Raw genomic sequence first — 26,120 nt, forward strand, 5'->3', positions numbered from 1 at the left:
AGAAGGGGTGGGGGGGGAATTTGGGACGTGCAGGGCTGTGGTGGCCAGAGAAATAGGCGACTTTCCCCAGCTCCAAGGCTGCGGCTGCTGGGGAGAGACGGCCCTCCTTCCCATCCCCAGTTTAGGGACTGCTGTGGTGGGGGAGAGAGAACACATCCATCGTATCATAAAGGTAAGACTACGGATATTAAAATAGGAGCTGTGTGTGCTTTTATATGTAGAATAAAAAAACAATTATTATTAATTTTTTTTTAAATATAGCTCTTTTATCCAAAGCGCTTTATAATAGTTAGCTAAAGGTACAAACAACATATGGAAAGATTGAGTGGTCCGCCAAGACCCTCAGCAATTTTCAAGTGGTCCGTGAAAAAAAAGTTTGAAAACCACTGGACTAGATTACCTAATCAGAATTTTCATTCTCTATGATTTAAGAATATAAAAATGGCCACACTGGGTCAGACCAAAGGTCCATCCAGCCCAGTATCCTGTCTGCCAACAGTGGCCAATGCCAGGTGCCCCACAGGGAGTGAGCCTAACAGGTAATGATCAAGTGATCTCTCTCCTGCTATCCATCTCCACCCTTTGACGAACAGAGGCTAGGGACACCATTCCTTACCCATCCTGGCTAATAGCCATTAATGGACTTAATCTCCATGAATTTATCCTGTTCTCTTTTAAACTCTGTTATAGTCCTAGCGTTCACAACCTCCTCAGGCAACAAATTGCACATGTAGACTATGCGCTGTGTGAAGAAGAGCTTCCCTTTATTTGTTTTAAACCTACTGACCATTAATTTCATTTGGTGGCCCCCAGTTCTTATATTATGGGAACAAATAAATAACTTTTTTCTTATTCACTTTCTCTACACCACTCATGATTTTATATACCTCTATCATATCCCCCCCCAGTCTCCTCTTTTCCAAGCTGAAAAGTCCTAGCCTCTTTAATCTCTCCTCATATGGGACTCGTTCCAAACCCCTAATCATTTTAGTTGCCTTTTCTGAACCTTTTCTAATGCCAGTATACTTTTTTTGAGATGAGGAGACCACATCTGTACGCAGTATTCAAGATGTGGGCGTACCATGGATTTATATAAGGGCAATAAGATATTCTCCGTCTTATTCTCTATCCCTTTTTAAATGATTCCTAACACTCTGTTTGCTTTTCTGACTGCCGCTGCACACTGCGTGGACATCTTCAGAGAACTATCCACAATGACTCCAAGATCTCTTTCCTGATTAGTTGTAGTTAAATTAGCCCCCATCATATTGTATGTATAGTTGGGGTTATTTTTTCCAATGGCCATTACATTATCCACATTAAATTTCATTTGCCATTTTGTTGCCCAATCACTTAGTTTTGTGAGATGTTTTTGAAGTTCTTCACAGTCTGTTTTGGTCTTAACTATCTTGAGCAGTTTAGTATCATCTGCAACCTTTGCCACCTCGCTCTTTACCCCTTTCTCCAGACCATTTATGAATAAGTTGAATAGGATTGGTCCTAGGACTGACCCTTGGGGAACACCATTAGTTCCCCTCTCCATTCTGAAAATTTACCATTTATTCCTACCCTTTGTTCCCTGTCTTTTAACCAGTTCTCAATCCATGAAAGGATCTTCCCTCTTATCCCATGACAACTTAATTGACGTAAGAGCCTTTGGTGTGGGACCTTGTCAAAGGCTTTCTGGAAATCTAAGTACACTATGTCCACTGGATCCCCCTTGTCCACATGTTTGTTGACCCCTTCGAAGAACTCTAATAGATTAGTAAGACATGATTTCCCTTTACAGAAACCGTGTTGACTTTTGCCTAACAATTTATGTTCTTCTATGTTTAAGTAATAGGGACTCCAGGTGACCCTGATAATAGATCCACTGGGAAACTAGTATTTTTAAACAGTGCTAGTTCTTCATTCACAAATCCATATACAACACTACTAATATACATTTAACAACCAGATAATAGAAACAGCCAACAGTTTTAAACCTGATGTTCAGATTTTTTTTTTTTTCCATTTTATGCACAGAGCTTGTTGTTGCCCAGCCAATAAGTAGGTGTTTCAGAGCTGCTTTGTCCGGAAACTTTTATTTTATTACTTAATATCTCTAGTAAATAATGTTGGTGAGGAGACCCAGCTCACTTGAAGATGCCTAAAGAAAAACTAAAGCAGAGGCAGCAAGATATCTTTGACTTCAAAGTCTTCTGCAATCAGTGGCCCCAAGAAGAAGCTACTTCTTAACAGAGGTTGTTATCCATACTGAACAGTCTGCTACAAGATATAGGTACTGCATTCCCTGGTAAATTAGATACCCTCACAACCAATTCAGAACACACTAAACTGGAGGCATATCACTTAGTGAACTCTGGGCTCTCCTAAAGTAACACATTTAGAACACTGGAATACTGCAAATCCGTCAGTAACCCAGGTGACTTTTCATTAAGGAGTTGTTATCAAGCTTCTGTGCCCCACAAGGATCCACTACAGGAAATTGTATTCTATTCCTTACCACGTGTGTTATATCAGTTTGCTGCATTTTTTTTCAAATTAAGCAGAACATTGTCTCCAATCCAAGATGTGCAAAGACATTACTTAAAAAAAACATATTAATCAATCATGAATTTACTGCAAAGTAGAACCCCACTAATTTGCAGTACTGAGTGGAAGTCATTAGGAGTTTATGCAATTCATAACTTAACAAACAAGATCTCAATTCTGCACCTTGATCAAGACAGGAGAACCCCTGCACTTATGTGGGCCCCAAATACAGACCTTACGTCAAAATCTTGGAACAGGGTTGGCTTTATTACTCTTTGTGTAGTGCTTTGAGATCATAAAAAACAATAACTGCAAAGTATTAATATAACTAACAGACATGTACTGATCTACCGTAGCACTTTATGTACAAGCGTAAACATTTGGATATGTTAAAAAGTAATGATGTTCTCAATAAAAAGGTAATTTACCAGTGATTTTGTTAAGACGAGCTCTCTTTGCCTGAAATGAGTTGCCTAGATTACTTTTCCTCTTGTTCGATAATGTATTCTCTGCCCGCACAAATGCCATCTTTGGAACGTCTACTACTGGGAATCCTACTTTTAAAAGAACAGACATGGAAGAGTTCATCTACAAATTCACATTTCATAAACATTTCTTACCAACTGTAAATATTTCAATGCAAAATATATTCTAAGATGAATGAATAGGCTTTTATGTGCCATAACAGGCAGTTTAAAGATTTATAATTAACAATATACAGAAAAATATTACCTTGAAATTTTAAGTAATAAGTTAACAGATATTAACTTTGTTGACGTGATCAGGATTTACTGATTCAGAGGTAAAGTCTAGATGGCCCTTAAAACATGAAGGCATATGTATTACATTGTCTTCAAAAATATCTAGAAATCTCCATTATAACCATGAATCATTAGAATTTTAGTTTTTAAAAAAAACTCATAAGGGAAAATGAAATAAGAGATCTAGAAAAACAAACTTCTGATCTCTTCTGAGCCACTTAGGAAGCAGAAATTTGCACATAAATCTAAATGATTAACACTGTTGCAGATCTCAGTATTGAAGTGTACTAGGATACAAACACCAACTTCCTCTAGTCTAGAACCATTGGCAGTACCATTTTGCAACATGAACAAAAGAGATTCTGAGGCCAATAGTAACTGGACAGGCAGAAAAAACAATATTTGCAGCCTTTAGAAAAATAAGCACTAGAATATAGTTTGTACCAAACGTTTCACTCGATGTAGGCTCCTCTTCTTTTTTCTGGACTTCCTGTATGATTGTAGAGGTTGAGGTTTCTTCCTTCTTTGAAGGTACTTTAAACCATTTTCTCTCCTCTTTATCTTTATTGCTGTTTGCACTGGTCCGCGGTTTACTTCCTGCTTTGTTCTTGGCTGCTGCTGCTGCTGCAGCTTTGACCAAAGCTATCCAATCCTCCAAAAAGAAAACAAAGGTGGAGGAGCATTAGTAGCTGTTTGCGACATTCAAACAGAATCCATTTACAAATAGTGACCAACCTCATCCAGAATTGACAAGTACATTTATGTTTAGTTTTATGACTACTGCCCGTGATTCAGTAAAATGTACTTTCCAAATTGTCTACATAGTCTAACTAGAATCTACCTCGTGGATTTAAAAAAAATAACAAAAACACTGCATATGGAAATTAATCTCTATGATTAGCCTTTCAAGCACTATTGTGCCCTAATAACTAATCTGTAAGTTATAAGAGTTACAGCAATACAGGAACTGTCATACTGGAACAGACCATTAACTCCATTATCCTGTCTCTAGTTGTAGCCTACACTAATCTAGCTATTTCAAATGGAAGACCAATCCCTCTGTGCCCCACACATGTCTATCAAACTACACAATCCATGGGCAGGAGAATTCTTTCTAACCTAAGCCGAGGATCAGGTAATGACCTGAAGCAATGGTAACTCTGGGACAGCAATTTCTAGAGTAACTGCAAATACTGTTCCTACTGTATTCAATTTTCAAGCTTCATCCAATAATCTCAAATGGCTCTATAAACAGCAATTAACTGTCACAATCCACCTGCAAGGTAGGAAGAGATTACTATCATTTTAGAGATGGGTAGGTAAACTGGCACACAGGGAATTCAAGTGACTTGCCCTTGGCCACACAGTGAATCTAGGTGTCTTGACCCAGATCCCCTCTTCTAACGACTTGACAACTCTACCACAGTAAGCCAATTGTCTTAACATCTTGCAGCAGTGTTTTCCATGGAAACATTTTGTTACAATTTGAATGAATGAAAACAATTGAACATATTTTTAAACTTTTTGAAATAAAAGATTTAATGACCACATGACTGTTTGATCTCATTAATGTTTTATATCTGTATGTTCATATGTTATGTTTAAATTGTACTGTGTGTGCATGTGCATGTGTGTGAAATATGGATTATAAATATCCCTAGAGCAAAGACCACATTTTCTTCTCTGTTTGGTGGAGACAGCGCTCAGTAAGTAATCAAGTATTTCCTTTATTCATTTAAAATGTGCTGAATTTAATCTGGATTATTTCTTTGTTAGTGTATTATGGAATACATTAAAAAACAATACCTGATTGGCTTTCACTCTTCCAATCATACTTGACTTATTTCTAAACTAGACAATTGCAATCCTTTTAATCTCTTTACATATGGAAACCTCTCCATCCAGTACCTCTACCATTTTTTCCAATTACCATTCAGTGGACCTTTTCTATTTTCTGTGCCCCCTTTAAGGTGTCATGAGGACATATCTTCAGTTAAAATCTTTTTCTGCATTATTCTCTATCCCTTCTTCATACAACCCAACCGTTAATTTATATTTCTACCACTTTTCTGCACTGAATATGCATCTCCACTGTGTAATCAACTACACATTTTGTGACGGTTATAGTTTCAACACACCAATAGTAAGCAAGGTCCCTTTTTCAGGAATTAGACAGTGATGCAAGAAGATCAGGTAACTTTCCTGTGACGTTGACTGTTTCTTCTCTATAACATTACACCTCTATCCCGATATAATGCTGTCCTCGGGAGCCAAAAAAAATCTTACCGTGTTATAGGTGAAACCATGTCATACCAAACTTGCTTTTGATCCACCGGAGCATGCAGCCCCGCCCCCTCGGAGCGCTGCTTTACTGTGTTATATCAGGTCGCGTTATATTGGGGTAGAGGTGTATTTGCTTCACATTCTCCCCTTATCCTGCGGTCCCCCAGGATAAGTTAGTTATGCATGTGTCTGAATATCATTAACTTAGAATTCACCTCCACAGATTTAGATACCACCAACTACACATATTGAAAAGACAAAGCCCCTACCCCAAAGAGTTTCCAGTATGAATCTCTTCTGAGCTAACCTACGAAACTAACTGTAAAAGTGTAGACATGTGGATCTTCAACAACGTATACTATACTCATTTGTGCCCGGTCACAAAATTGAAGAAATCTTTCATTTGGTGCAGCTTCATATAGTAGCATTATTATTTATACAGCACCAGAGATATGGATGGTACCTTATAGATGGGAAAGAAAAGACAATTCTAGTAACAAAGAGCTTACAATGCAAGAGACACAACATAGGAAAACAACAGTAAAAAGGAGAAAGGGAGAGAGAATGTCATGAAGACACTTGTAGTTTATGTATGCTGGTAGACCCCCTTCTGTGATTTATATTTAAATGTGTATTTACTTAGTGCAGTTTAGGTAAACAAGTTGATAGATGTGAGCATGTGATGGAACGTACAGATCCTTGGTGCCCCATAGGTGGCACTGCATGAGTGATGTCCATAAGTGGGGGTCCTGCTGAGTCACACAGTAGCATGGTGATTTGGGTTAAATCCCAACAAGGTTTCTAAGGTCAGGCTTTCAAATTCCCATAGGAAAGTGCCACCCTGAGAGGAGGGTGATTGGGGCTTGGTTTCTACCTTTACTTGTGCACAAGTTTTTTTTAAGCCCAGGCCATACAAGGTTTTGGAGGTGCAGGTAAGGAGGAACCACATAGAGACTGCATGACTAGAAGCCAAGACAGGAAGGTCTGGAGACAAGAACTGTCCTATTTATATTGTTCTGTGTTTAAAGACTGTTATACACAATGAAGGAAACTGGCCAGAGACTTCGCTAGTCTATTTTTATTTTGGTTGAGTGCCCTATGACAGATCATTTCATGTGTAAGAAACTAAGGGATGTAATCTTCTCTTGATAAGCACAGAAATTCCTGTTCAGAAAGAAACCGTCTTCAAATGTAAGCTCAGAGTTTATTTACAACCTTTTATAAAACTTGTATAAGGAAAAATAAAGAGAAGAAGAAGAAAGGTGGACTCTAAATCTGAATGAGTTTGAAGTCTTTCTTGAATTGGGATTGTTACCTGGTCTCTAACGTAACAGCCAGCCACAATACTGAGATGTAGCCAGACTCAGTAACCTGTCATTCAAATAATTTTAATCATATCAGTAACAGCAGCTTTTTTGGCATGCACTGTGTATACAAATCCCAAGATCCAGTTACTACCAAGTTAGAACAGAGCAATCTCAAGTACAGTTCTCCTGAAATAAGTTCATCCCCTTCCTCCCCAGTGCTCTGAGTAGCCATTATGAATCACTTTGTTCTGATTACCCATTGCCTTCAGAATTCCCTATGATCAAACCACAGCAAACATGGCGGCCTCCACTTCTAAGCCATAATGTTCACCCCAAACGACCTTTTTTCCCTTCAGTATTTCCTCCTTGCCACTTAAAGAAGGCTTAGTTCCTTTCTTTCTCCTCCTATCCCCACTACAAACATTTTTTTAATTAACCTGTCCAGGGCTATATGGGATAACAGAGTAATAGGAAGCAGTCAGGAGATAAAGCAGCAGTTGTGGTTTTGGACAAATGGATGGAATTCTGAGAAAAGTCAATGCAAACCATACAGTCATTACAAAAATCAGATCAACTAAGCCAAACTTCAGGAAACTGCATAATAAAGAAATAAGTTAGTAGGAACCATCCAGCATACCTATATATTGATTGGCTAGAACAACTGCATTTTAATAATCATATAACTGCAACAGTGGGAAGGCAAAAAGCAGTAGCATTTCTAAAATCCATCCCTTCTGCCAACACCTGGATTTATGTCCTGCCACCTCTCTCTTCAGCTATCACAACTACCACCTCTTTACTTCTGTGTCTTCCTCTTCTGGCACTCCTACTACATTACCCCTCCCACCACGCACATCCACACCCACACCCACACCCATACACCCCTTTCTAGTTCACTGGCTGTTTCTAAATCAAGACTGGATTCCTTGCTCTCACATTCAACACCTGATACAGCTCTGCCCTACCTACATCTATGATCTCAGGTCTTGTTTTCTCCTATCATCTCTTCTTTGTCTCTGTCCCAATTGTGCCTTTTTTCCTCAGCTTCCTCTTCCTATGTACCAAGTTCCCTCCCTCTCCTTCAAATCCCTCCTCAAAACTCACTTCTTTTGGTTCGATTTCCGTCACTAATCTCAGCTCCGGCGCTATCTGCTCCCTCTCGCGCGCCTAATTATATTGAAGATAAAACAAAAAAACATGAAACAGAACAAATAAGTTATCTGAATTATTTGTAAGTACTCCCCAAGGGCAGTTTTCATTCTCCCCCTTTTCCATTTCTTCTCTTCCCCATCTCTGTTGCATTTCTGTCTAAATTTTAAAACGTAGCTAATCCAAGCAGGAACCTGGTCTGTACTCTCCATATAAATAAGAAAACAAAAATGTTTGTATAATTTTTGTTTTTGCCTTTCCACCCTCACAGCTGAAACTTTTGAATACACACAAATATTGTAGTATTAAAAAAAATTTACTTAGAATGTTACAAGTTCTACAGTATCACTCACTTTAAAGAGACAATGTGAACTTAAAATCACATTTCCATCTGAAAATATTACACCTATTTTTGTTACAAATAACTCCAAAGATTACTGGAGTAGAAAAATCAAAGAATAGTCTCTTCTTCAGTGTGCTCAATTTGTGCATTTGACAGTACTTTGGGTATAACCACTTTCACTGTTCTAATGGTCACTTGCATCACTCATGCACTGCTCTTAGGTACACTCAAGAGACGACACAAGTAACAAGGGAAGCAGAAAAAATCCTTATACAAAAATGTTAATGAAAGTTATATTTTATATGGACTCACTATTTTAAAGGTGATAGAAAATGAATTTGTAGGCAACTTTTAGTGAATTAAAAATATCAAAACATTGCCTCTGTAATTCTCACGTCAGCTTGCACACTAATGGACAAAATTATTTTTGCGGACATTCAACATTTTCAGAAAAAAACGTTGCATGTTAATACCTTACTATTATTTTAAAAGTAATACAATTTTAAACCTAAATGCCAACTCTCTCAGGGTGCGGTTTCTATACAAGCATTTGGGGGGGAAAAGGGAGGGCAGGAGGGGGAGAAATCCCAACAGGAAAAAGGTTCTGGGTCTGAATTTAACAAATAGTATCACAGGTTCATCTGATGCATGACTTTCATACCAAATTATGTTGGGGGGGGGGGGGTTGTCTTCTTTGAGAAATCATACAAAAACCTATGCCTGTCCAATAATTCCTGGTAAGTGCCTTCTTTTAGAATAAAAGAACAGTTTTAGTTTGAAACAAAGCTTAGTCTTAGATAACTTTGACCTTCAAACCAATCTTAGGTTGTATTTTTATTTTTACAACACAAATACTTCTGAAATAAAGATGGATATTTTTTGCCATAGCAGAATAGATTTACCTAGCCTCCTGTCCAGCAGTTATACTACTACTTAAAAAATGAAACCCAAAGCCTGCTTTGAGACCAAGAGATTTGTACTCCTGCCTCTGATTTTGGAGATTTAGAAATGTCAAAGTTAATCTCATCTTTCATTTTAAATGTGAACGTTTTCTAGCCCGTGTAGAAATCAAAATTAATTGCCAAAAATACAAGTTTGTCCCAGTGATTATTCCTCAAGATCTCCACTACAGCCACTCAGGTTTGGCATCAGACACATGAAATCCAACATCACAAGTGTCTCAATATTTGAAGAAAAGCAGAATAATTTTTTGTGTTTATAAGAGTGCCATTTGGGCTGCCATCTATGGCACTAACACTCCTATAGACTTCCTCCCAGTTATTGACTTGTTGTTTCAACTGAGTTTTTGTTTCTCTGCTGAGAAGCCAAAGTGGCCTTTAGCTACAGAGTAGTATCTCAATAGTGCAACAGACAACATGATTTAGTGGAACAAGCAAAGGTTTGAGAGCAAGGAACTTCTAAACTCTAATCCAAGCTCACTGTTCTTCTTTATTCAAGTTGCAACTTCCCTGCCTAAGTTTCCCTATTTGTAAAATCAAATGAAATAATATTTAACGTCTTACCTCATTGGGTTATACACATTAATGTTTGTACAGAAACTCAACAGAATGCACATAACCATCCAGCAAGAGGCTGACGGTAATGTGAGTAGGGATTTCTGTGCTTAACTATTTAAAAAAAAAAAGGATTAAAGTCTGAAGGTGCCCCAAATAATCCATTGCCTGTCCGTCTCCAAAGTCCTAACATTCTTTGTGTGATTGTCATATCATGATTTAAAGCTATCAGTTACACAGAAGCATGCACAAATTATTGTTTAAAAGGCCCTCCCATTTCTCCATTTGCAAATAGTCATATAAAAACCAAACCCAGTAATTTATTCATTTTTATAAGTCATTTTCCAGAGCAGATTAGACATTTGAATTCTGCTCTTCCAAGTAAAAACAATTTCTTGAAAAACTGGGGACTATAACTATTTGCGTTTTATCAAATTTACTTGCTCCTTTTAGCAAGTTTCGACAATCATTTCATTTTTTTAAAAAATAGCTAAAATTTCTCATTACCAGTACAATTATTTTAAAAAGATTAGGAGGACTTGTGGCACTTTAGAGACTAACAAATTTATTTGAGCATAAGCGTTCATGAGCTACAGCTCACTTCAAATCAGGCTTCATACAAACTTGAAGACTGGATAAAACTTGGATAAAATTCCTAAGTATTTAAGTTAAAATCCTGCTATTTATCTTAGATTGTATGTCTGTATCTCATAACCTGCCTCCCTTCCTGGTTGGGTGCTACTCTCTTCTGTGACGGCATTGAGACTGTCACAGATAGAAGAATATCTGCCCATTTTGGCACAGGGAGATAAAAAAATGAACTAACTCTGAATTAATAGAAGAAAGTGGTAGAAATCTGACATTGTAACAAATCCACCAGCAGCGGCCCACTGATGGGCTAAGGCCTCTTCTAAAAGGTCATAAAGGAGGAGAGAACCTGTTAGCCCCTATGTGGTCCTGGGTTGGGACCACTGGAAAGAGAATGGTCAGGGAACAGATGAGCCAGTGAGGAGAGCATACTGCACTCAGAGGTTTCATAATTGAGAGGAGATCACTAGCACAGCACATGCTAGGGCATCCCCTGAAGTTAAGAACTGGTGAACCAACATACTGAGGGACCTAAAGAGAAGGCAGCAGTAAGTTTAAAATCATTTGTGTTACATGACCCTTCCTGCATGGGGCATTCAGCAGATAATTTGTTCTCAGGTCACTGTTAATACCACATGCCCTGTTTAGTAGTCAACACAAACAAGCAAGAAAAGACACCTAATATCCTCACCTGCCCTTTGGCATCCTCAGGCATAGATTTGATATGCATCCTTTTTAGACATCGAATAACTCCATCATAGAACTGTACTGTGAAGGTTCCTAAAACAGGATTGATGCAATCACTATGAGTAGTTAGAAACATACGTACCTCACTACTTCCCCAAAATGCTACAAATACACAGTCATTTCAGACCCGGTCCTGTATGTGACATCAGTGAGTGCTTTGGCTCTGCAAATACTATAGGACTGAGCATCTATTTAAAATTCTTCCCTTTATAGTTACAGTCACATATCCTCCTTGGATACATCAAGATTAAAAGGGACACAATCAAGACAGAAGTGCTTAAAAAACCCTCTTTACTCACAATGAAAAACTCAGTGTTGAGTTCGTTACTGAGATAAGTGTTTGTGGTTTCAGGACCTTGGACAGTTGTACTACAACTGTAAAACCTATTTTATATGATTACATTTCTCACAGCTTGGACAATAAGTAATGCTTCATTTTTGTTTATAAATTTCCAATTTATTAATCCAATGATGCCATGTATTATCAGTACATTTAAACCCACACCTGAAAACAATTTTCATTCATTTTTAAATACAATAAAAGCATTGCAATAGATATAAAATCAAAACAATGCAAACGTCAAACTACTTTAAATTTTATGCCTAAGTTAGCTGGCATTTTCCTTTTAATATTGCATTTATCTTATTTCACTGATTACCAAAGCTCAAAAATGAGATTTTGAATGTTTTCTAGAAGAATTGAGGTACTGTAAGCATATAAGTATAAACCCAAACCAACCGTACTGTGAAGGGTTCTATAATAGTGAGGCAAGGATGTTCATCTCACTACTATAAATGAAAGTTACATTACTACTGAGTGGAGGAGGTACCCCAAGTTTTTAACTTCATAGAAATAAAAGATGATAAATGCTCACTAGATCAAACCCATTCCTCCCCTCATAGAATAGCAATGCTTCCAACAGTATGTTTAACATAGTGAATAAAACCGTATGTAAACACATTTTGATTTTAAACAGATAATAGCAGTGTTCCTGGTAAACAAAGAGAAGTACTTACAGATGCATTGTATTTATATACATACCCTCCTTGTTAATTGCTTCAATCTTAGCAGGGTAATATCGACAGTCTGTCCAACGAGCTAGCACCTCTTCTCCAGGTTTAAAATCCTATTTTAAACAATTTTAACTGTTAATATCTTGCCCTGCAAACCTTTCCTAAACAAACTTAAGCTTTATAACTTAGCGATATTTTCCTTGAAAAAAAATTAATACCATTAGGTTTGAAAGAATTCAATTTTTACTTTTTATAACTTTGACAGATAATATTGATCTTTATTTTTAAATATTTTTAAAATGTTTATTGATCAAAACTTTGACATTTCTTGGAAGTGGGGGGTGTCAGAATTATTTAAAGACAGTAGCTGCTGACATTCATAAAGTTAAAGCTTTATAACTGTTAAAACACAAATTACCTACATCACATGTCAAAATATACAAATTAAAATTTACAAAGTAAATATCCTTAAGTTCTCAAGCAGCATTTTTCTTTTTTTTTAAACTTTGCCTATGTGTAAATTTTGATCTTAGGGCTGTCAAGCGATTAACAATAATAGAATACCATTTATCCAAAAATATTTAAATGTTTTCTACATTTTCAAATATATTGGATTTCAATTACAACACAGAATACAAATATGAATCTTTACCGCACCTGGCATGTAAATACTTTGCAATGCCAGCTACAAAAGTGCCATGCAAATGCCTGTTCTCACTTTCTAGTGACACTGTAAATAAGAAGAGGGCAGCATTATCTCCTGTATATGTAAACAAACTTGTTTGTCTTAGCAATTGGCTGAAGGAGACATAGGACTGAATGGACCTGTAGGCGATAAAGTTTTACATTGTTTTGTTTTTGAGCGCAGTTATGTAACCAAGAAAAATTCTTTTTAAAAAAATCTATATATGTAAGTTGCATTTTCATGACAATGGACTGCACTACAGTACTTGTTTGAGGTGAATTGAAAAATACTTTATTTTTACAGTGCAAATATTTGTAATCAAAAATAATATACACTTTGATTTCAGTTACAACACAGAATATAATATGTATGAATATGTAGAAAAACATCCAAAATATTTAATAAATTTCAGTTAGTGTTCTATTGTTTAACAGTGCGATTAAAACTGCGATTAATCAAGATTAATTTTTTTGAGTTAATCACGAGAGATAACTGTGATTAATCGACAGCCCTAATTATCACTGATGGAAATATTTTTTCGTCTGTTTGTGTTTTTATGGCAAAATTGATGTTTACAGGCATTAACTGATAAAAATCTAACCCTTCCAAGCCTAAATAAAATAATTTACACAAGGAGTCAGAAAAAAATTATCTTCCTACTTACAACAAATTCATCATCATCTTTTAGCCCTTCTTTCCTTAGTGCTGGTCGTTCCAGGGGTCGTAATCTATTGCTGTCCCAATAAATCCACTCATCATAGCGATGACTCCAACGTTCAAAATGGACCAACATCTTCCCCTCTTCATAGTCTATCTTCTCAATGCGAGATGGATACCTTGAACAACAACAAAAGGAAAGGTGTCAATTGTGCAACTTTTTCCAGCAATGTTTTTCATAAAGACGTATTCATGTAACAGTTTAAACTACTTTGGTGGTGTTAGCTGCACCAACATTTTGTACTAAGAATTAGTTTGGATCTGAAAGAAGTTTTAAACAGGTAAAATTGTTGATATGACAATACCTAGCTGCAAAACCTCTACATTCATTAAAAGTGGGTGTGAAAATTCAGATTTAAGGATCAAACTGCTAGGTAATGTTAAGATGGATGCCTTATTTGGGTTAAATATTGGAAGTTTCATGCTTAGCTTTGTATTCATAATTTTGTTGATTAAAGCAAGGAAAAAAGGGTTTGTTTCTTTTGCTTGAGAGATAGAGGGGTGGTGAATTGGCTTTAAAAAAATTAATTCATTACTCTTAATCTGCATAATAAATGTTCCACATACTTGCTTCATTGATTTCAGACAAATCCAAGCTGCTGACTAATCAAAAACAATTGGAGTTGATAGAACATCCCTTTTGAATCAAAGCGGCTGGCTAATTTGCAGCTCAGAGCCACGGACTTTGTCGCTACTGAATCTAATGAACGGTCATTTTTCAATATTAATATTTTTTAAATTGCACATTTATTAAAACAAAAACACCAGTATTAATTAAGGACTGTAGGTTCTAGTTGCCCCTCAAACTTTACATATAATCGGTAGAACCAACTACATGTGACTCTCAAGCAGAACAACTCTTCATCATCTGAAGTTAGAATTTAACATGGATTTTAATTACCCCCTACTTTGGGATCTGTATAACCAAAATGATTAAGTTTGGCGAAAAGACTTCCCATTTTTTCAAATCTTTAGCTTCTGTGGAAATAAATAATGATCAGGCTGGTGCATTTAGATTCCACAGGAATCCAAGCCACATTATTTAGCTTTGAATTTCTAAGGGCTATTTTGGCTTTAGGAAGCCACTAGTTGGGCAGAAATAAGGCAGTATCTAGTCTTCTCACAGAATGTCTACCATCAATATAACCGGATTACATTATTTCAGTTCCATAAAGTCCATACAAGGTTGGTGTGCTGAAATTCAGCTGATTTATTTTTTTACGAAAAAAAAAAAGAGAGAGAATACATAAATAGATCTGAAAACATAAAGAACCTTCTAAAACTATCCGGTGGATTTTTTTAAGTTTAAGAAATTTCCTCCCAAGTTAATATTTTGGGAATCAAGGTTTAACGTAGAAACAATTTCTTGGGAAGTTCTACACTTCCAAAGAACAGGAGTGACAATGGAACAGAAGAGGACAGAGCTACTGAAACATTTATTAAAAAGAAATGTTACAGTGAAAGGAAGGCTGTCTATTTCCAAAACAGGAGACTCAATCTACGTTCTGCAACAATGACAATGTTCCCTCAACATTAAAGGGTGGCAGCTGCTGCAGTCATTTTCTATTCCTACTGCATATTCCCTTACCCTGAAGCTCTGTGCCACCGGAAATTGAAAGAGATATTATCAACTTTTTTATTTTCAAATTTCTGACAAAGCAACCTTTAAACAGTAAATCCTAATTTAAAAAAACAAACAAAAGCTTTCTATGAAGTTTAGGGATTTTCTTCTTCCCTGCTGCTTATCAAATTATTTTTCAGCAAATGTCAGCAGACAGACAGCGCAATACATGCCTGGGCCTGTCTCAATTCCCTCCTCTCTCTGTGCTCATTCCCGTCTACCTTTTCTTCAACATCAGCAACAAAGGTCTCCCAATATCTAAACTCCAGACCTGCAGAAGGATTCCAGGGTGTGAAGAACTCCCATCTCACTTGCAATTACCCGATTCTATTTTCCAGATTCCAATTGTTCCCTGGTCCCAGGAAGGTCTCTAGGAAAGGAAGAAACTCTTCCCAGATATCAAATTTATATCACTTCCTGATCTCATGTGGGAAGGAAACATAGCTTTCCATTCCCAAAGCAGACAGTGTGTGTCCTCATCTAGACATTGTTCCTATACAATGCCCCTTCCCTATTTTGTATTGTTCTGTGGCTGGTAGATTTAGTTCTCTGGCTACTAGCTGTCTTGTAAAATTTCCAAGCCCTACTGGGGTGCATATATTGGTCTGAGCAGAACAGAGGGAGGGATAAACTGGTGAAATACAGAAGTGACCATGCTTTTGGGAGAAGTGGAAAACAATAGGAAAGGCACAAATTGTAAATGAGGCAGTAGAGAACATAGTATATGGAAAAAAGAAGGCGAGAGGAAGATGACACTAAAGACAACTTAGTAAAAGGTGCACCATTATCTAATACAGAACAAAAAAAAATGAAAGACTGAAGCCAGAGATATAACAAAAAATAAGATGATGTAAGTAGGATTGGTCGAGTATTATTCAGAAAATCTATTACTTGAACAAAACCAGTGATGTTTGTTGAATATCATCATCAACAAATATATTTTTCCGCCAGTTGATCAGCTTTAGCTGTAAGATACATTTTAACAAGTTATTAGCTAGAAAAGTGACTGACAGTATTCTTATTGTTAATATCTTATACTGAAATAAATGTTACATTTAAACATAATGCTGTGAATTTATAAGGGATACCATTCCTCTGGGGTGAGAGGAGTGTAGCTAGCTAGCTGGCTGGCTGCATTCCTCTGGGGTCAGAGGCGTGCAGCTGGCTGATTAGCCCTGCCCACACCTGAGAAGAGAGCTGGAACTTAGTTACAGTATAAAAGAGGACAGCAGGAAATGCGGGGGCAGGGGAGCATCCTGGGCCACCTTGGTCTCTATAGGCTTATTGAAACAAATTTCAGTTAGAGTCATCCCTTAATGGAGCATGCCCCCAGGAGGTAGCTCAACAGCTCCAGGCCTTAGCTACCCAATGGCTATACCAAGATGGTGGTGGAGCTCATGGACAGTATTGTCTTGGAACAATACCTGCACATTCTCCCTGTGGTAGTTCAAACACATCTGCTGTGGAGGAAGTGGAGACAACCGAAAGGTTCTCGGAGGCAGAATTGCCTAGGAGTTAGAAGGGAAGTCTAACTGTAGGCCATCCACACTTAGCCCTGGTCTACACTAGGACTTCAGGTCGAATTTAGCAGCGTTAAATCGATGTAAACCTGCACCGGTCCACACAATGAAGCCCTTTATTTCGACTTAAAGGGCTCTTAAAATCGATTTCCTTACTCCACCCCTGACAAGTGGATTAGCGCTTAAATCGACGTTGCCAGCTCGAATTTGGGGTACTGTGGACACAATTCGATGGTATTGGCCTCCGGGAGCTATCCCAGAGTGCTCCATTATGACCACTCTGGACAGCACTCTCAACTCAGATGCACTGGCCAGGTAGACAGGAAAAGAACCGCGAACTTTTGAATCTCATTTCCTGTTTGGCCAGCGTGGCAAGCTGCAGGTGACCATGCAGAGCTCATCAGCACAGGTGACCATGATGGAGTCCCAGAATCGCAAAAGAGCTCCAGCATGGACCGAACGGGAGGTACGGGATCTGATCGCTGTTTGGGGAGAGGAATCCGTGCTATCAGAACTCCGTTCCAGTTTTCGAAATGCCAAAACCTTTGTCAAAATCTCCCAGGGCATGAAGGACAGAGGCCATAACAGGGACCCGAAGCAGTGCCGCGTGAAACTGAAGGAGCGGAGGCAAGCCTACCAGAAAACCAGAGAGGCGAACAGCCGCTCTGGGTCAGAGCCCCAAACATGCCGCTTCTATGATGAGCTGCATGCCATTTTAGGGGGTTCAGCCACCACTACCCCAGCCGTGTTGTTTGACTCCTTCAATGGAGATGGAGGCAATACAGAAGCAGGTTTTGGGGACGAAGAAGATGATGATAAGGAGGAGGTTGTAGATAGCTCACAGTAAGCAAGCGGAGAAACCGGTTTTCCCGACAGCCAGGAACTGTTTCTCACCCTAGACTTGGAGCCAGTACCCCCCCGAACCCACCCAAGGCTGCCTCCTGGACCCAGCAGGCGGAGAAGGGACCTCTGGTGAGTGTACCTTTTAAAATACTATACATGGTTTAAAAGCAAGCATGTGAAAGGATTACTTTGCCCTGGCATTTGCGGTTCTCCTAGATGTAGTCCTAAAGCCTTTGCAAAAGGTTTCTGGGGAGGGCAGCCTTATTGCGTCCTTCATGGTAGGACACTTTACCACTCCAGGCCAGTAACACATACTCGGGAATCATTGTACAACAAAGCATTGCAGTGTATGTTTGCTGGCATTCAAACAACATCCGTTCTTTATCTCTCTGTGTTATCCTCAGAAGAGTGAGATATAATTCATGGTCACCTGGTTGAAATAGAGTGCTTTTCTTCAGGGGACACTCAGAGGAGCCCATTCCTGCTGGGCTGTTTGCCTGTGGCTAAACAGAAATGTTCCCCGCTGTTAGCCACAGGGAGGGGGGAAGGTTGAGGGGGTAGTCACGCGGTGGGAGGAGGCAAAATGCAACCTTGTAACGAAAGCACATGTGCTATGTATGTAATGTTAACAGCAAGGTTTACCCTGAAAGAGTGTAGCCACTGTTTTATAAAATGTGTCTTTTTAAATACCGCTGTCCCTTTTTTTTTCTCCACCAGCTGCATGTGTTTCAATGATCACAGGATCTTCTCCTTCCCAGAGGCTAGTGAAGCTTAGAAAGAAAAAAAAACGCACTCGCGATGAAATGTTCTCCGAGCTCATGCTGTCCTCCCACACTGACAGAGCACAGACGAATGCGTGGAGGCAAATAATGTCAGAGTGCAGGAAAGCACAAAATGACCGGGAGGAGAGGTGGAGGGCTGAAGAGAGTAAGTGGCGGGCTGAAGAGAGGGCTGAAGCTCAAATGTGGCGGCAGCGTGATGAGAGGAGGCAGGATTCAATGCTGAGGCTGCTGCAGGACCAAACCAGTATGCTCCAGTGTATGGTTGAGCTGCAGCAAAGACCACTGCAGCCCCTCTGTAACCAACCGCCCTCCTCCCCAAGTTCCATAGCCTCCACACCCAGACGCCCAAGAACGCGGTGGGGGGGCCTCCGGCCAACCAGCCACTCCACCACAGAGGATTGCCCAAAAAAAAGAAGGCCGTCATTCAATAAATTTTAAAGTTGTAAACTTTTAAAGTGCTGTGCTTAAAGTGCTGTGTGGCATTTTCCTTCCCTCCTCCACCACCCCTCCTGGGCTACCTTGGTAGTCATCCCCCTATTTGTGTGATGAATGAATAAAGAATGCATGAATGTGAAGCAACAATGACTTTATTGCCTCTGCAAGCGGTGACTGAAGGGAGGAGGGGCGGGTGGTTAGCTTACAGGGAAGTAGAGTGAACCAAGGGGTGGGGGGTTTCATCAAGGAGAAACAAACAGAACTTTCACACCGTAGCCTGGCCAGTCATGAAACTGGTTTTCAAAGCTTCTCTGATGCGTACCGCGCCCTCCTGTGCTCTTCTAACCGCCCTGGTGTCTGGCTGCGCGTAACCAGCAGCCAGGCGATTTGCCTCAACCTCCCACCCCGCCATAAACGTCTCCCCCTTACTCTCACAGATATTGTGGAGCACACAGCAAGCAGTAATAACAGTGGGAATATTGGTTTCGCTGAGGTCTAAGCGAGTCAGTAAACTGCGCCAGCGCACCTTTAAACGTCCAAATGCACATTCTACCACCATTCTGCACTTGCTCAGCCTGTAGTTGAACAGCTCCTGACTACTGGCCAGGCTGCCTGTGTACGGCTTCATGAGCCATGGCATTAAGGGGTAGGCTGGGTCCCCAAGGATACATATAGGCATTTCAACATCCCCAACAGTTATTTTCTGGTCTGGGAATAAAGTCCCTTCCTGCAGCTTTTGAAACAGACCAGAGTTCCTGAAGATGCGAGCATCATGCACCTTTCCCGGCCATCCCACGTTGATGTTGGTGAAACGTCCCTTGTGATCCACCAGAGCTTGCAGCACTATTGAAAAGTACCCCTTGCGGTTTATGTACCCCTTGCGGCTTGGTGCTCCGGTGCCAAGATAGGGATATGGGTTCCGTTTATAGCCCCACCACAGTTAGGGAATCCCATTGCAGCAAAGCCATCCACTATGACCTGCACATTTCCCAGGGTCACTACCCTTGATATCAGCAGATCTTTGATTGCGTGGGCTACTTGCATCACAGCAGCCCCAACAGTAGATTTGCCCACTCCAAATTGATTCCCAACTGACCGGTAGCTGTGTGGCGTTGCAAGCTTCCACAGGGCTATTGCCACTCGCTTCTCAACTGTGAGGGCTGCTCTCATCTTGGTATTCATGCGCCTCAGGGCAGGGGAAAGCAAGTCACAAAGTTCCATGAAAGTGCCCTTACGCATGCGAAAGTTTCGCAGCCACTGGGAATCGTCCCAGACCTGCAACACTATGCGGTCCCACCAGTCTGTGCTTGTTTCCCGAGCCCAGAATTGGCGTTCCACAGCATGAACCTGCCCCATTAGCACCATGATGCATGCATTGGCAGGGCCCATGCTTTCAGAGAAATCTGTGTCCATGTCCTGATCACTCACGTGACCGCGCTGACGTCGCCTCCTCGCCCGGTATCGCTTTGCCAGGTTCTGGTGCTGCATATACTGCTGGATAATGCGTGTGGTGTTTAATGTGCTCCTAATTGCCAAAGTGAGCTGAGCGGCCTCCATGCTTGCCTTGGTATGGCGTCCGCACAGAAAAAAGGCGCGGAACGATTGTCTGCCGTTGCTCTGACAGAGGGAGGGGCGACTGACGACACGGCTTACAGGGTTGGCTTCAGGGAGCTAAAATCAACAAAGGGGGTGTCTTTACATCAAGGAGTATTTCAGGCAGGACTTCACGGAGGGTTCCAATAAGAAATGGTGCACCTAAGTTATCGTTCTTATTGGAACAAGGAGGTTAGCCTGGCCTCTGATTGATACATGGCTAGATTTACCTCGCTGCACCTTCTCTGTGAGTGACTGCAGTGTGACCTAGAGGAATGAGTCCCCTAGACAGGGGAGGAGGCAAATGAGTACAAAACAAATCTGGTCTATTTCTTGTTTTGACCCACTCCATCTATCTTTTACATCTTTGGCTTGCAGCAGACGGTGCAGAAGGACTGCATGCCATCCACATCTCATGGCTGCTCGGCAGAAGATGGTACAGTACGACTGCTAGCAGTCCATATCGCCTGCCCGCTCACCATAAGACGGTTCAATAGGACTGACTGCAGAACTAAAGAGAATGACCTGGTCAAGTCACTCCAAATTTAGTCCCTGCACCCATGTCTGCCCAGGCGCTCCCAGCCGACGTGGCCAGGAGCACCTCGGACATGATGATGACGGCTACCAGTCGTACTGTACCGTCTGCTGCCACAAGGCAAGGGGTTGCTGCTACTGTGTAGCAATGCCGTACCGCGTCTGCCAGCACCCAGGAGACATAGGGTGACGGTTACCTGAGCGGCCTCCATGCTTGCCGTGGTATGGCGTCTGCACAGGTAACTCAGGAAAAAAGGCGCGAAACGATTGTCTGCCCTTGCTTTCACGGAGGGAGGGAGGGAATGGGGGCCTGACGATATGTACCCAGAACCACTCGCGACAATGTTTTAGCCCCATCAGGCATTGGGATCTCAACCCAGAATTCCAATGGGCAGCGGAGACTGCGGGAACTGTGGGATAGCTACCCACAGTGCAACGCTCCGGAAGTCGACTCTAGCCTCGGTACTGTGGAAGCGCTCCACCGAGTTAATGCACTTAATGCACTTAGAGCATTTTCTGTGGGGACACACACACTCGAATATATAAAACCGATTTCTAAAAAACAGACTTCTATAAATTCGACCTTATTCCGTAGTGTAGACATACCCTTAGAATGGCAGTAAGAGATGATAACCTACCAACCCAGCAAGATTCACAGTACTGGTCTCTCTCAAGCAACAAAACTTTACCCCCAATATGAGCCTCCAAAGTCCCAGACTTTCAAGGGCCACCATTGCCCACTCATGAAGGGCCTGTATGTTATCACTGTGGCTAACCCAGGCACATACAATGGGAATGCCCTATGATGGAAAGTACTATTTGACCAAGCAGGGGAGAATCCAAACCAACCAACAGAACGGACTCCGAAGCCCTTCATGATCCCAATAAAAATAGGTCCAAACATGGTGGAGGGGTATGGACAAACTCTACTTCAACAGGACTTAGTCTGATCCAAAGTCATGGATACAGAGTGGTCAGTCCAGATTTCCTGCATCCATGGAGAAATCCATATGTACCCAACGGCATCTGCCATTTTGCAGGCAGCAGACCAGATAGGGCACCTTCAGATAGGATCACCTACCCCGGCCAGTGATCCTGGGACGCAACTGCACACATCTTCAGACCCTCCTGGGAAGAGAATCTGTTCCCTCCACCCCGGACACTCTTCAGATGCAAGAAAAGCCCCCCACCCTCAGATGTCTAGGACCTATTCCCCATTGCTCACTCTGATCTTTCTGAAGTCTCATGGAGTTCCCAAGGCTCACAGAAACAGCCAAAGTCATCTCAGAAAGGAGGACGAACCTAGGTCTGAGGCAGAGGTGACACCGTGGAGCCTGGAGAAGAACCTTTCCAAAGGATAGGCCCTGGAGAAGGAACATCCTAACAGTCTGTAGGTTATCCCCTACCCACGTACACTGCAGAGCTCCTTCCCATCCTAGACTACAGCATCCCGAGTTACACCTTTGACATTGGGGCAGCTCAGCAGGATGACCAGACACTCTGTGCTGAATTGGTTAAAACATTCCCAGTCAACAAGATGGTCACCTCTGAACACATCTCTCTCCAGTTGCCCCGGTTTGAATTCCATGAGACATGTCCAAATTAAAGGACCCAGATATCAACTCCTAGTCCCCAAGCCCAATCAGTGGCAGCTCTACGGCTAGCCCATATTCTTCCCATGGCCAGACACCTCGGTAAGGTGAAAACCTAAGAAAGACTGTTGGCTGGATTCTTTTGGACAGCGATATATAAAGAGGTAACCGATTTCTGCTTACTATGCCCCAGTTGTCAAAAAGTAACCCCAAAGGCCCCAAAGGGTTGGGGCTAGGTCCCTTTCATGCCCCTTTTGAATGGATAAGGGATTGATATAATAGGCCCAATCACTTTTGGTACTTGTGGACAATGCCACTTGATATCCAGAGGTAATGCCCCCATGAAACACCTCTGCCTCCACCATAACACAATAGCTGCTCCAAGTGTTTTCCCACGTTGCCCTTCCATTGGAAGTCATCACAGATCAAGGGACAAATTTCACGTCCCAGGTGCTCCAGTAAGTTTAGGCACCATTGAAAGTATGACCTCTCCAGACCACAATCTACCATTCCTAGATGGATGGTCCAGTGGAGCAGTTCAGTAGGACTCTCAAAAATACATTAAAGGTTTACGGAAACAGAGGCCAAAGACGGGAACCAGCTGCTCCCCTATCTTCTGTTTCCAGTGTGAGAGGTACCACAAGCCTGAACGGGCTTCCACCCTTTCAAGCTTCTTGATGGGAAACAGCCTTGAGGAGTGTCAGACTTGGTTAGTGTGTCTTGATAAACTAAACCTGTCCTTCAATGTCTCATTCAAATAAGGGAAAGGTTAGAATGCTTGAGACCCACTTTTCCCAAACTAACCTCTTTCAGGCCTAACAGACCCCAATGTGACAATACAGTAAAGGGTCTAGAGCCAGAAGACCAAGTGCTCCTATTCCTTCCCAGCAAGCTCCTGGACAAATGGCAGGGCCCATATGAAGCGTTCCAGTGGGTAGAACCAGTAGATTACAAAATTCATTGTCCAGAAAAGAGAAAACAAAGGCAGATTTATCACGTAAATCTGTTAAAATCCTGGAAGGTCCAGGAAATCCTCTTCATCCATCTGGAGGAGGGAGAAGAGGTTCTGGGGCCTCAGCTTCCTAAACTGGCCAAAACCGGGAGTGAGGAGGTGCCATCTGAGGGTTAATAAGCAGAAAAAGCAAACAAAACACCCTCCCAAGAGCTTACAAGGTAGTGGTCTTCCCCACAAACAGAACAAACCTCCTTGATGACTCTCCACATCTGCATAGGGCCAGGAGCCAAGCCCATTAGAAAATCCTATCAAACCCCAGAAAGCATGAAACCTGTTAGTTCAGGAAGTACAGGAATTGTTAAGATTTGGTGTAACTGAGGAATCTCATGGCCTCTGGCATAGTCCAGGGATTTCGGTACCAAAGCCAGATGGGACCATCCAATTTTGTGTAGATTTCTACCACATAAATGTCATTTCTGACTATGATGCATATTCGATGCCCTGAGCTGATGAACTGCTGAATCCTCTTGGTCAAGCCCACTTTATCACAACATGAAATCTAACTAAGGGCTATTGGCAAATTCCCCTTACTATCAACTCCCAGGGAAAAAAAGCCTTTTCTACCTCAGTGGACCTATTCCAATTTGTTGCCATGCCCTTTGGTTTGCGAGGGTGACCAGCCACCTTTCAAAGGCTGATGGACCAAGCGTTATTGCCCCACCTTCATCATGCTGCAGCCTACCTAGATTATGTGACGGTCTACAATCAGGACTGGCCCACCCACCTCCAGAACCTAGCAGCCGTTCTTCAAGCCCTAGGAGATGCCCATTTGACAGTAAACCTAAAGAAGTCCAGGGTGAGAAAACAGGATACAAAATACTTGGGGAATCTAGTGCAGAACAGTAAGGTATAACCCCTAATGGACAAACTTGAGGTGCTAGCAAACATCTCCATACCAAAAACTAAAAAGCAGGTCTGGGCCTTCCTAGGTCTATAAAGGTACTATAGAAGATCTATGCCTGACTTTGCCTTATTAGCAACACCTTTTACTTACCTTGTGGAAAAAAAAATCAGCCCCTCGACAAGTCACGTGGTCCCCCCAGTGTGATTAAGCATTTCAGAAAATTAATCTGATTCTATGCTACAAGCCAGTATTGCACAGACCTGATTTCTCTTGAGAATGCAAGAGACATCTACCACCACTGGTGCAGTGCTATTCTAAACCTTCCATGGACAAGAGCACCCTAATCATTTACACAAGTAGGGGAAACCCAGGATTATGTCATCAAGAAAGAATGTCTGACCATACAATGGGCCATAAAGCCATTCAGACACCACTTGTGTTTGGAACACCCTTTGTCTGGGTCACTGACATGTGGCACTGATGTGGCTCCAAACAATGAAAGACCTGCATGACACACTGAGACTTAGCCCTACAGCCCTTTCAAATTTCAAATAAGAGTATCAGCCTGGGTAGGACCATAGGAATGCTTCTTTTCAAGAACTGAAAAGGACTGGGTGCTTGGCAGAGACAGCCCCAAAACTCCCACTCAACAGGGGAGGGGGAAAAGTATGGGAAGGTATAAGGGATACCATTCCTTTTAAATCAGAGGAATGCCACTGGCTGATTAGCCCCTCCTACTACACCTGAGAAGAGAGCTGGAACTTAATTAGCTGATCCTTACAAAAGACAGCAGCAGAAAATGGAAGGAGGGACTGCAACACCTTCCAGAAAGCTAAGGAACAAGGGCTGTGCTCCCCATGGACTGCTACTGGAGTGACAGCAGAGAGAAATTGCTCCAGAAACCAAATGGACGGAAGTTGCAACAGTCTGAAGTGCTTTGTTACTGAGACTCTGAGGTAAGCGCCAGGAAGTTTTGGGTTGCTGTGGTTTCTAGCATGAGGGGGAAATTTGGGGGAAGGGACTACTCGGCCTGCACAGACTTTGAGGAGAGTCTATGAGGTTTTGATTTGTTTTGTTAGCACGTCTTAAAATAAAACAATGAACCCTGCTGGAAACTGCTTCCCTGGATTCTGTGGGAGAGCTCAGACAGAACTAACCCAGGGAGCGAGCTGGCTCTGCAAGAATAAAACCTAGTCCAGTAGGAGGAGGCAGCTATAAGAAAAGCCTCAATCCTTTACAAATAAACAGTAGTATTTCCATTAAACAATATTTCTCAGCATAGATTTGTAGGCAGGCCAGAATGATGAGTTGCAATACAAAAAAAAAAAAATGGAACTTATTAGCTAGAGACAAAGGGTAACAAGAAAACCCAAATACATTAGAAGCAAGAGGAAAACCAAAGACAGGGTAGGCCTGTTACTCTATGGCGGAGGGGGGCAATAACAGAAAATGTTGAAATGGCAGAGGTGCTTGATGACTTCTTTGTTTCAGTTTTCACCAAGAAGGTTGATGGTGATTGGACGTTTAACATAGCGAATGCCAGTAAAAATGAGGTAGGCTCAGAAGAGGCTAAAATACGGAAAGAAGAACTTAAAAATTACTTAGACAAGTTAAAAGAAAAGGAGGACTTGTGGCACCTCAGATTAACATTTATTTGAGCATAAGCTTTCGTGAGCTACAGCTCACTTCATCGGATGC

The 26,120-nt window shown here is 41.2% G+C and overlaps 1 protein-coding gene across 15 annotated transcripts in view; it reads right to left on the reverse strand.

Annotated features, from left to right (window-relative positions):
* Nucleotides 1-26,120, reverse strand: part of PHF20L1 (PHD finger protein 20 like 1) — an 82,455-nt gene that overhangs the window by 45,118 nt on the left and 11,217 nt on the right. For 7 of the 15 annotated variants that reach the window (XM_073330084.1, XM_073330086.1, XM_073330083.1 and 4 more), the window contains exons 3-8: nt 13,591-13,762; nt 12,270-12,354; nt 11,172-11,260; nt 7,991-8,053; nt 3,741-3,948; nt 2,964-3,092 (exon numbers count right to left, since the gene is read on the reverse strand). In XM_073330084.1, coding sequence (XP_073186185.1) covers nt 2,964-3,092; nt 3,741-3,948; nt 7,991-8,053; nt 11,172-11,260; nt 12,270-12,354; nt 13,591-13,762 — 746 coding nt within the window. The remainder of the gene's footprint in view (nt 1-2,963; nt 3,093-3,740; nt 3,949-7,990; nt 8,054-11,171; nt 11,261-12,269; nt 12,355-13,590; nt 13,763-26,120) is intronic. The other 8 variants (XM_073330088.1, XM_073330096.1, XM_073330095.1 and 5 more) reach the window with 3 other exon arrangements.

Source organism: Lepidochelys kempii, chromosome 2 (assembly GCF_965140265.1).
Source record: "Lepidochelys kempii isolate rLepKem1 chromosome 2, rLepKem1.hap2, whole genome shotgun sequence".
Lineage (NCBI taxonomy): Eukaryota > Metazoa > Chordata > Testudines > Cheloniidae > Lepidochelys > Lepidochelys kempii.